At 56.0% G+C, this 11,852-nt stretch overlaps 1 protein-coding gene across 1 annotated transcript; it reads left to right on the top strand.

Annotated features, from left to right (window-relative positions):
* The first annotated feature begins 1,342 nt into the window (after nucleotides 1-1,342).
* MEX3A (mex-3 RNA binding family member A) lies at nucleotides 1,343-8,350 on the top strand. The gene is made up of 2 exons (XM_036842506.1): nucleotides 1,343-1,796; nucleotides 5,412-8,350. The coding sequence occupies exons 1-2, from the start codon at nucleotides 1,343-1,345 to the stop codon at nucleotides 6,518-6,520; spliced, it is 1,563 nt and encodes a 520-aa protein (XP_036698401.1). The 3' UTR covers nucleotides 6,521-8,350.
* Nucleotides 8,351-11,852: the final 3,502 nt, after the last annotated feature.

The following is an 11,852-nucleotide window of genomic DNA, read 5'->3' as shown; positions in this document are numbered from 1 at the left end:
TTTAAGACTTACTTGCCTCCTCACTCTCTGTCCCCCCACTTCTCTCCTCTCCCTCCACCCCTTCATCCTCCTCACTTCATCTCTCCACAGCCCTCCCAGCTCCCCTCTACTGATCAGAAGGATGTTAACTAACTCACCTCCCAGTCGGTGCCTCTCAGATCTCCGAGACTGGGGGAGCGGGAGGGGACGAGGGGGGATGGCTTGCCGCTTGGGGATGAGGGGACCCCGTCTTTTACCAAGGGGTCCCACCTTCCAACCCGGCACCCCATCCCGGCCCCCCCAGCGCGCAGAGCCGTGTTCTCCCCGCATCGCGGCTGCGGGCTTTGTCTGCTCTGCGGAGAACCTCTCCCCGCGGCCCAGAGCTGGGATCGACTCTGGGAGAGCGGGAGGGGGGAGCTGAGAGCGGAGAGGGAGCGCGGCAGGGAGGGGGAAGAGGGGAGAAAGAGCGAGAGAGAGAGAGAGAGCGACAGAAAGCCGCAGTGACCCAGCCGGGACCGCTCCCCGCCCTCTCGCCCCCACCTCATTACCATAAGAAAGAGGGACCAAAGACCGGCCCGGATCGGGAAGGAGCCTGTCTTGGGAGGGGGGCACATTCCATTAGCCTTTTTTCAACACGTTCCGTTTCTGTACACTGACTCCTCTCCTGGTGCCCGCCTCTTGGAAAAATGAGGGACCTTGACTTCCATCCCACCCCCAGCTTCGCCTCCCAGCCGCGGGTAAAGACCGAAGGCACATCCATATCTTCCTCGGGTCAAGGAATTCGTCCCCGCGCCCCCGAGGGCGGGAAACTACAACTCCCGGCATGCCCCGGGCGCCCCCGGCGCGCCCCCCTCCCGTCAGTTCCATGCTGCTCCATCCAGTTCATTTAAAACAAAAGAGTTTGAGCGCTGGAAGGGGCTGGGCTCTATTGGGGGCCACTGAGCGCCGCTCCTGGACTGGGGCTCGGTGCGGGAGCCTAAGGGGGGCGTCTGGACGGTGGGGTCTAGAGACTCCCGGGCCTGAGGCGGGAGGGGTGGGGGCAGAGATCCCGCAGCCCCCCGCCCCCCGTCACCCCCGGAGAGGAGAAGAGATCTGCTTTCTTGGTTTTGCTTCTCTTTCCCCCCACCCCCACCCTGGGGGCTGGGGCGAGGGGAGTCGGGTTACAGGGTGTTTGGGGAGGGGGGCTTAGGGGGAGGGTCTATCTTTCTATCTCGCTTTCTTCCCCCCTCCCCAGTTCTTTGTTCCCCCCTCCCCACACACCCCCCTCCTCTCCTCTCCCCTCCCCTCCTCTCTCCTCTTTTCCCTTCCACCACCTCTCTCTCTCTCTCTCCCTCTCTCTCTCTCCCCCAGCTTTTGTTTCGCCATGCCTAGTCTAGTGGTATCTGGAATAATGGAAAGAAATGGGGGCTTTGGAGAACTAGGATGTTTCGGGGGAAGCGCTAAGGACCGAGGGTTGCTGGAAGACGAGCGCGCCCTTCAGCTGGCTCTCGATCAACTCTGCCTCCTGGGTTTGGGGGAGCCCCCCGCCCCCACGGCGGGCGAGGACGGGGGAGGTGGGGGGGGCGGCGCCCCCGCGCAGCCGGCCGCCCCCCCGCAGCCGGCCCCGCCGCCGCCGCCCGCGGCGCCCCCGGCAGCCCCGACGGCGGCCCCCGCGGCGCAGACGCCCCAACCCCCCACCGCCCCCAAAGGGGCCAGCGACGCCAAGCTCTGCGCTCTCTACAAAGAGGCCGAGCTGCGCCTGAAGGGCAGCAGCAACACCACCGAGTGTGTACCCGTGCCCACCTCCGAGCACGTGGCCGAGATCGTGGGCAGGCAAGGTAAGCGGGCGCCGGGACCGCGGAGAGGGATTGGAGTGGGGGGCACGCCATCCCTACCACGGAAAGTTCATTTCCTCCCTTCTTGCCCGCCTCTGGCTCTGTCCCTTCCCCACAAAGGGGGACCCGCCCCCTACCCTGATTTCCAAGTGCCACAAAGTTCCCTGCTACCCCCACCCCGCCAGTTGGGACTGTTCTCCAGATCCTTCCTCCCCCAGGGCCCTGCCCTTAGACAAAGAAATATCCTCTCGTGGAGAGAGGGAAAAGGGAGGGGGATCGGTCTTCCAATCCGGGGAGGCTGTCCGGAGGGGGTGTCCACTCGTAGACAGAAAAACTGGTGGAATGTGCAAAGAGTTACTCAGAAGCCCCAACTCCGGCATTTGCTAGTGGTTTTGGGGAGGGGGCACCCCTGGGACCCCCAGCCGCCTGTAGTTACAGACTTTGGGGGAGACCTGGCCTGGGAAGCCAGACTGAGTATCTATCTCTTTGTTGGGCTGAGTGTAGGAATGGAAGGGGGTGTGGCTCATGGGAGGGTCCCAGCCTGGGGGTGAGGTGGGAAAGGGGGGCTGCTGGGAGGAGGGAGTCCTGTGGTCACCCACACACCAAAGTTGAATGGTCTATGGGGTTTTGGAAGGGGCGCCTCCAATGAAGTGCCACGTCCTGGTGTGGACTCCCTCTCAGGCTTTTGTTCTGGGCTGGCCACGGCAAGGGGCCAGAGGCCTGGAGAGGGGTCTCTGGTAGTGAGAGAGTAGGACAGAGTGGGTGAGGGCATGCTGGGGGGTAAGAAACCTTCACCTGGAGATCTGGTGGAGGGCATGTGTCTGGGTGTGTTGTTGGGGGGAGGGGGGTGTGGGTGTAGAATTAATCCAGTGTAGTATGTCTGATACCACACCCTCCTCCGCTCCAGCATCCCTGGGCGGGTGGGGGTGGGAGTGTTGGTGAGGGTCCAGATTGAGCAGACGGGATCCTGGGGACCCTTCCCTCTCCCAGTTTCCCAAAGGGGAGTTGGGGGGTGGGATTTGGAAATTGCAAGGGGGCTGGGCTGGGGAGGTGTGGGGTGGGGGAGGAGCAGGGGAGGAGCTGTCCCACAGTGGGGAACAATAGAGGAGCTGCATTCCGGCTGGGAGTGAGGGAGGAGGCCGGCTGCTGGCCGGGGAAGAGGGGAGGCAAGCCAGGAGGGCCCCTACTCCACATCTCACCTCATCTACCAGAAGTGTTGGGGGTTGGGGGGATTTTGCAGGGAGATCCAGAATGGAGGAGGGGAAGATGCCACTCCCAGGCATAGCCCTCATCCTCCTGGGCACTCCATCTCTTGAGATTTCTGGTTTTAAAAGTTGGATTTCCTCTTGTTGCCAGAAACTAGGGACCCAGAGCCCTGGAGTTGGGTGGGGACACTGATATCTTTTCTTGGGTGCGGGGGTGGTCTTGGGAGGCCCCGGAATTTCATGGAGTCATTCTTTCCTCTTCTGCCTCCGCATCAGATGGGCCTGTCTCTCATAAAAGTAGGGGGATTTCTCCTATTCAGAGAAGATAAGCCTCTCCCTCATTCCTTAAGTAAATGGAAGTCCTTTCTCTTGTCTAACCTCCCTCCTCCTGCTGCAGTGTCCGTGCTCCTCTATTTGACCTCTAGGAAGGTGAAGCCAACTGGGTCTTCCCTTCAAGAGATGCTTCTTCAGGGTTGTGAAACCCAGGACGAGGTCCACCACCAGTTCTGCACCTCCAGGCCTCTAGCTTTTCTCCTTAGTTTTATACCCAGCCTGTCCTCCTCACCCCAACTCCAATCCCTAAAGACACCTAGCTCTCGCGTAAGTTTATGGGCCCAAAACTTAGAGCCAGAACGCCGATGCCTATCAGACGCCATGCGATTAGAAGTTGTAGGAGAAGGGGCTTCACTGTTCCTTAACCCTCCATGCCTCACAAATAGAACAGTCATTTACTGACTGACATTAAAGCAGCAAGGATGTGGGCTTGACAACAGGTAGGACTTCTCAGCTGCCAAGAGGTCTGAAGACAAAAAGGGAGGAGCAAATTCTCCTTCCTGAGGTCTCTTGAAGGTGAGGAGAGCTGCCCCCAACCCACTCTCTCCTCCCACATGCCAATCTGGAGAAGAAGCCATCTGGAGTGGAGGAAGGAGAGGGAAAAAAAGATGAGCTCACCCCAGGCCTGTGGTTGGAGGGTTGGGGCAGAATCAGAAAACTAGGACCACTGGCGTTGGTTGGGGAGTGAGGAAGGGAATGGTGAGTGTGTATCTGGAGAGGGGTGTGAACGTGTCTAAATGTGAATGGGAACCAAAGTTGTGGGCAGGTGTGTATAGGAATGTGCTGCTTGTGTGCTGGGGATGATGGGGATGGAAGAGTGGGATGGATGAAAGGTTGAAGCGCAGGGAATCTGTGTGTATGGGACAGAGGAGTATGTGAAAGTGTACATTAGGTTTGCACCACAAGTATCACTTAGATAAAGGCACACTGCATCACGGCTCCTAGGTTTGTGTGTGTGTGTGTGTGTGTGCGCGCACGCGCAAACTCACACACGTAGCATGTGTGCTTCGAGAAAGCATGTGAGTCTCTGAGGTTCTGTGTGAAGCTAGGGGCAGGGAGAGGGAAGTGGGAGAGGAGTAGAGAGGCTTGTCCACTCAGCCATCAAGGTCTGCCGCCTTTAAACTGCAGTGTGGCCATCCCAGCCTCCCTCACTTTTCTCTTTCCCCTTCTCCCTCTTTGTCTCTCTTTGTCTGGGCCTTTCTCCTTTCTCTTTCTGCCTCTCTTCCCAACCTCCCACCTTGAACCCACTCCTTCTTCAAAGCAAGAGTACAGGTCCAGAACACCTTCTTCCCCACCCTACTCAGCCCCCAGCCCATCTTGGCTCTACTGCCCCCAGGGGACAGGGTGGCAGGAGTGTCCATGGGGTCAGACGCTACACATCATTATCCTCCTTTCCCTCTTGAAGCTCTGATTCTCAGACCCTTCCCAGTCTCCCACACTCCACTAGTTGCTGAAAACTTGCTATGAATTTGGGACCCACTGAGAGACACTAATGGGTGGAAGGCATGGGAGCAGCTGGGGGGTCAGTGGTCCCAGAGTAGACTGGAGGACACTTTTAAGGCATGGAGATCAAGTGAGGAGTAGATTGTGGGTTGCTGGGTCCATTGCAGTTCTGAGGAAAGATCAAGGTCAGTGACAGATTGTAGATTGCATTTCCAGGGCAGGGTGGGGGTGATTAAGTGATTTGTAAGTTTGAGTAGCCAGAAATCAGTAGAGAAATTGTGGCAACGGCTCGTGGTTGGAGAGGAGTTAGTGAGTAGGTTTGAGGTTAGCACCTTGTCTGGAGGGTCAGTGATTATTTCAGGATTTCAAAGAGTGCATGAATTTGGAGGTCCTGAATGGAATTCAAGGGAAAGTTGGGACATTTGGCGATCTGTGGTTGACAGAGACTTTGGGTAGATTTAAGATACGATGAGTGAATTGTTCCGGTTAGGGTGGATTGGGGGGGGCGGGGTTCAAAGGGTAGACAGAGGTTCCTGGGGGGCTGAGTATCTGAGTAGGAGCAGGAGCTTGTTGGACTGAGTACAAACCTTCTTGGCCGGTGAGTTTCTTTCTCTCTTCCCTTAACTACCTGTCCCAGGCTGCAAGATTAAGGCTCTGAGGGCCAAGACCAACACCTACATCAAGACGCCGGTGCGAGGCGAGGAGCCAGTGTTCATGGTGACCGGGCGGCGGGAGGACGTGGCCACAGCCCGACGCGAAATCATCTCAGCAGCTGAGCACTTCTCCATGATCCGGGCCTCCCGCAACAAGTCGGGCGCCGCCTTTGGCGTGGCGCCTGCTCTGCCCGGCCAAGTGACTATTCGTGTGCGGGTGCCCTACCGCGTGGTGGGGCTGGTGGTGGGCCCCAAGGGGGCAACCATCAAACGCATCCAGCAGCAGACCAACACGTACATTATCACGCCAAGCCGGGACCGCGACCCGGTGTTCGAGATCACCGGTGCCCCGGGCAACGTGGAGCGTGCGCGCGAGGAGATCGAGACGCACATCGCGGTCCGCACAGGCAAGATCCTCGAGTACAACAATGAAAACGACTTCCTGGCCGGGAGCCCCGACGCCGCGCTTGATAGCCGCTACTCCGAGGCCTGGCGGGTGCACCCGCCTGGCTGCAAGCCCCTCTCCACCTTCAGGCAGAACAGTCTGGGCTGCATCGGCGAGTGTGGAGTGGACTCCGGTTTTGAGGCCCCGCGCCTGGGCGAGCAGGGAGGGGACTTTGGCTACGGAGGGTACCTGTTTCCTGGCTATGGCGTGGGCAAGCAGGACGTGTACTACGGGGTGGCAGAGACTAGCCCCCCTCTCTGGGCGGGCCAGGAGAACGCCACGCCCACCTCGGTGCTCTTCTCTTCCGCCTCTTCCTCCTCCTCCTCTTCCGCCAAGGCCCGCGCTGGGCCCCCGGGGGCGCACCGCTCTCCTGCCGCCTCTGCGGGGCCTGAGCTGGCAGGACTCCCGAGACGCCCGCCGGGAGAGCCGCTCCAGGGCTTCTCTAAACTTGGGGGGGGCGGCCTGCGGAGCCCCGGCGGCGGGCGGGATTGCATGGTGTGCTTCGAGAGTGAGGTGACTGCCGCACTCGTGCCCTGCGGACACAACCTGTTCTGCATGGAGTGTGCAGTACGCATCTGCGAGAGGACGGACCCGGAGTGTCCCGTCTGCCACATCACAGCCACGCAAGCCATCCGAATATTTTCCTAAGCCCCCTGCCCCTTGCCTCCTGGGGCCACTCCCCAGGGGCCCTTCTTGGAGCTGTGTTCCACTAGGGCCTTTTGGAAATCAGTGATTTGAGGGGCAAGGTGCTTAGAGATACTCGCTCTCTGGGGAGGGGGGAGGGGAGGCCATGGTGGCTGGAGGGTGGACCACTTTCAGAGCCTCTGGTCACCCTGTCCTGGAAAGGTTGGGAGGGGGCCAGGCCGGAAATTTTACTAGAGTTACAACTCTGATACCTCAACACACCTTTCAGTCTGGAAGCAGCTAAGAGAAACTTTTGTTTTGCCAGAGGTGGCCGCTAAGGTATCCTGACCCCCTCTCCACCTACCCTTATGTGTGTCACACTACCCTTTCCTCTGTGGAGGGGATGGGGAAAGGGAGAGGGAGAATTACCATCTGTATCTAGAGGTGCTCTAACAATCCCCAAGCCCTCTGGTCCTGACCTCTGACCTCCAACCTCGACCCTTTAGACCCTCCACCGCCGTATCCTGTTTGGGAATCTGTTCCTGGGTTTCCAGCAGTATAATGGGGTTGGGGCCCTTTTGGAAGTCGGGATAGATTTTCTAAGGGGGAAGGGGAGGAAGTATGTCAACCAATAAAGGGCTCAGAACTCATCTATCCCCACAAAGCTGGGCTAGAGGAATCTGGAGAGGGGGTGCTCCTCTCTGCCCCTTGCAGCTTTTCCCTCCACTCTCTCCTCCCTATCTTTCTTCCCTTTGGGTTTTCCTCACTCCTTTGTTCTCTCCCCCAACTCTCCTCTTTGCTTCCCCTGGCTGGCTGTCACAACCAGCCCTGTCTTGCTCTTTCTCTTTCTTCCCTTCTCCCCCCTCCCTCCTGCTCCTTCCAGCCCAGCTTTGGGGACACCATCCCCCTGGGGAGAAGTAGGGGGAAGAACAATTTGATGGTCCCCCCTAATTCCTCTTCTGGCATCCGGAGGCCCTCTCTCGTACTCCTCCAAAGAAACACCTCAAATTCTTGATGGAATGTATCCCTGTTCTCAGCGAAAATTTGAGAAGGGGACCAATACTGGGTTACATAAAGGGTCAAACCTCCACCTTTATCATCTTGGGGCATTACATTTAGGGAACAGTTCTTGGGCTGGATTTTCTGGTGGTGGGAGGGGGAGAGCCAGGGTAGTGTGTCTGCAGTTTTGAGCAGGAAAGGGCCTGAGGCCATAGGAGAGGCTGCTGGGGGGAGGGGCTGCTCCTCCTCCCCTGCAGTGCCCCACTCCATGCGCCCCTCTCTGGACCTGACCTGAACCCTTATTAGCACGTTAATCATGAAGTCTCTGTCTCACTCTTTGTGGGTGAGGAGAGAGACCAGGTCTTCAGAGAGGGGTCAATCCAGAGCCAAGCAGGATTGGGGTACAGCAGGGCCTGTTCTGAGAATCATGTATGATTTTAGGCCTTGCACCCCCTTTGCTGCTTCCCTACTGCTCATCTGGGGCAGCCACCAGCCTCCCGCCCTCCTGGGTTCCGCTGGCCGGGCCAGGAGAGGATGGGGGATGGGAGTCCCGCGGGGGTCCTAGGAGATTCTTGTATATAGTAGGGTGGGACTCTTCTAAGTGATCTCTGAGCACTTAAGCTCCAGAGTCCCATTCTTCCTGGATGGAGAGGGGGTGCAGGGATGGGGGTACAGAGGGGATTTCCTCCTCTCCTTCCTCCTGTTGTGAATTAACTCACCTCTCCTCAGCCTTCCCCTCCAGACCACCAGCCAGGGAGGGGAGCGGAAGGAGGTCACAGCCAGGAACACTGGCCTGTGACAACTTCCCTCCTTCCCGCCAATGTGAGCCATCCTGAGATGTCTGTACAATAGAAACCAAACCAAATGGGCACCCCTCGGTCGCCGAGGGGGGTGGGGAGGGGGGTGGGAAGATGGGATGTCTGTCTGTCGATCCCCCTCCCCCTCTCCACTCTACCCACAAAGGCAGAAGACTGTTACACTAGGGGGCTCGGAAAATTCAATCCCACTCTTACTAATTGAGCCAAACCTAGAAACAAACGCAAAACACATAGTGAGAGACAAGATAGAGGAGAGAAAGAGAGCGTGAGAGGGAGCGAGATAGGTGACCAACACAGAGGAGAGAAAACAAAAATAGCAAAAAAAAAAAAACAAAAAAAAAAAAACAGTTCTTTATAATTTAATATTCTATTTTAATAAAGGCGTTTATTACCGTATAAATGTAGCAAAGAACCTGGGCTAATATGAAAAAAAGACTTTTTATTAGGTAATTTATTATATGAAAAGGATATTTTATTTTATGATAAAGTGATCCTTAAAAAAAATAAAAAAACTTTAGAAGGTTTAGAATATATGTAGGGAGAGAAGAAAAAAAATACATTTGTATTCAGAGTTAAATCTTAAAAAAGTGTTTTTAATATATGTTCGGGTTTACGTTCCTTTTTCCCCCCACTTTTTTTTTGGGGAGGAATGTCATTTGCTTTTCCGGGGGAGCATCCTGGGATGGATCGTGGAGACAGGGGCTAGGGGAACTTGGTCCCTCTGGGGCCCTGCAAGTAGATTGGATTTCACTCCCGGGGCTCCCCCTCCCCTCTACCCCTCCCCCTCGGGGGGAGCCGGCAGAGCCAAACAAAGAAAGGGATTAAGGAGAAAGGAAGAAGTTGGAGGACTGAGGACTGAGGATCCTGGGGTGTCCCCCCCCCTTCCCCTGCCCTGTCCCAGGGGCGAGTGAGAAGGGCAAGTCCAGAACTGAGGCCTAGCAGGCCTCCGGGAACCCTCAGAGAGGTGTGAGATTTAAGAGAAATAGTTTTTTTTGTTTGTTTGTTTTTTTAACCAAAAATGAGAGAGAGAGAAGAAAAAGAAAGAAACCGAGGGGTTTAAAAGAAAAGAATACTACAAAATAATAATTATAATAATAATAATAATTCAAATTTATTTCATATAATCCTAGAGAAAAAGAGAAAGAATTACTAGTTACTTAGTAGATGATATTCAGATAGCTTAAAGTTTAGTAGCATTGAGGGCCCCTGGGTCCAGTAGAATGTATAAAAGTCATAACGAAAAGGAAAATAGAGGAGGGAAGTGGCTGAGTCCACCCTGAGCCGCTCCATCTTCAGGTATCAGGGTGGGAGCAGGTTGCTAGGTAAGGTTAGGAGCTTCCTTCCAGTCTGCTGGGGTTGATTCTGAGAATCCTTGGATTTTTAAATTATAGGACAAATAGATAAGGGGCTCAGTTCCCAGGGTCTTTGAAAGGATGAACAGTGGTCATTTCAACCAGAGGAGGGCTGGGCTAGGGACAGCAGAGGAGGGAGAGCACATTCACCTGCACCCCTGCTCTGCACCCCAGTACCTGAGGGCCTGGCCATCCTGGCCTTTCCTCTCTGTTGGGCAGCCCTTACTCCGAATGTGTCCTCTTGGGGTTCTCTGGGAGGGTGGAGACTGCCCAGCTCCAACCCTCCTGAGGCAACTTCTCCCAGGCCTAACTGAGGAAGTCCTTCTTGAAGTATAACCTCAATCCACTCCACCTCGGATTGATCCAAGAGCCTGGTAGGTCATTTCACCAACAGACACACATGCTCACGCTTCTTTCTCAGAGCTTCAAGGGGACTGAGGGGGTAGTCTGTCCCCTTTCCTTGTTCCCACCCAATATTCTACTTAGCTTCCGACCTCCATGGCAGCAGGTGGAGGAACCAACTCAATAATCGTTCTCCTTTAAAGCTGCACTGTGCTTTACAGCTTTGCAAAAGTGCTTTATTATCTCATAGAAGTTAGATTTCAAGAAGGACTTCCCACCCACTGGGGTAGAGCAGAGATGCTGTCCTTAAAGGCCTGGGAGAACTGGTCCCCAAGGGTACAAAGGCAGGGGGAGGGCAGGCAGCAGCGACTTTGGGTGACCCTGACCCTAATGCTCTGTTCTAGTGCACCTCCATCTGTAAGTGTTCAGGTAGGGGTCATCCACTGTGCCCTGGCCCCAGGGCACATCACCCTCCCCACAGAAAACTGGGGAGCTTGGCTTTTGCTTGTGAGAAATCAACTCGTTTTTTAAGCACTTGCCTTCTACCAACCCCAGCTTGCAATCAGGTCGGGCCCCTCCCTCCTACCCAAGGGGGTGTGGAGGCCCCTTGGCTCTTGGCACCGACGACTGTCATGCCCCTCCCTGGCCCTAGACCCCAAACACACAACTCCCTCTCCCCAGTTTACTCTTCTCACCCCACCTAGGGACAGATATCCCCCCCTGCTCTTTTTGTCCTAGAAACCCCGCTAGTTTGGGAAGGTAGCGTCTGGGGTGGGGAGGGCTTCCCCTTCCCCGCTCGAGGGTACGGGTGGGGTAGGGTGGGTGGGGGGAGACAGCCCTGGGGCAGGGGGAGTGGTCTCTCCACTGTAGAAAGTAGAGTAGGATTGTGGTCAGACTTAATTTGAGGCATCTAGTGAAGACACGTTACAAATCCACCAAGGAAAAACGTTTCAAAAGCAAAATAAAGGCGGGAATAAAACGGACCCATGAATAATCAAGTCAAAGTGATGTTGCACAAAACACAGAGAAACCAAGAAGGGGGAGGGTTAATGTATTAAATGTGCTATTAAGAACTTAATTTTATTAAAAGTATTATTACTTAAGGCTCCGGCTTCTTTCTCTGCATGTGAGTCTGAACCACCTTGGGGTGAGTGGGGTTTTCTCTGGTGTGATTCTGGGTGACCCTGCTCACCTTGCAGGAAGTGGATGGCTCCTGTCTGCTCTCCACAGCTCCCTACTTGCGTCTCCAAGTGCTCAACCTCTCTTTTTTCTCCCCATTTACCGCCTTCTATTCCTTGGGGGTGCCAGCAGACCTCCTTCCACTCTGCCCTGCAGAACAGGGGAAGGCGAGGCTGGGTGACCTCGACGCTCCCTGGACAGCCAGCTTGTGGACTCGATGGAGAAGGGGCAGAGAGCTGAGAGCCCGACTCTCCCCGCTCATCCCCGCCAGATTCAATCCATCCCTACACACCACACCCCCTCTTCTTCGGGGTCAGGCAGAAACCTGGATGGAAGACTTAGACCCTCCACCTCCCAGGCTTAAAACCCCTTCCCCAGCACACACAGACAGGGCTAGCCCTGACTCCCCCTTCTCTCGAACAACTCCCCCGCCTCCTCCCCTCACCCCTGGCATCCTGGCATCGGAGTGCCCTCAGTTCTTGGCACCAGGGCCCTGGGCACCAGATGGTACCCGCCGATGGTTTCCTTTTGTCTCGCCTTCCAGATACCCTCTCTCTGCCATGCTGTCCTCCCTCCCCTACCTGCCCTGGGGGTTGGCAGAGGGTAGGGCGGGCACCTCCCACCCCCTTGGCACTGTCCCCGGACCACAGGACTCCAGAGGCAGCT

The sequence above is a fragment of the Balaenoptera musculus genome, chromosome 1, assembly GCF_009873245.2.
Source record: "Balaenoptera musculus isolate JJ_BM4_2016_0621 chromosome 1, mBalMus1.pri.v3, whole genome shotgun sequence".
NCBI lineage: Eukaryota > Metazoa > Chordata > Mammalia > Artiodactyla > Balaenopteridae > Balaenoptera > Balaenoptera musculus.
This window is presented reverse-complemented; position numbering and strand designations above follow the sequence as displayed.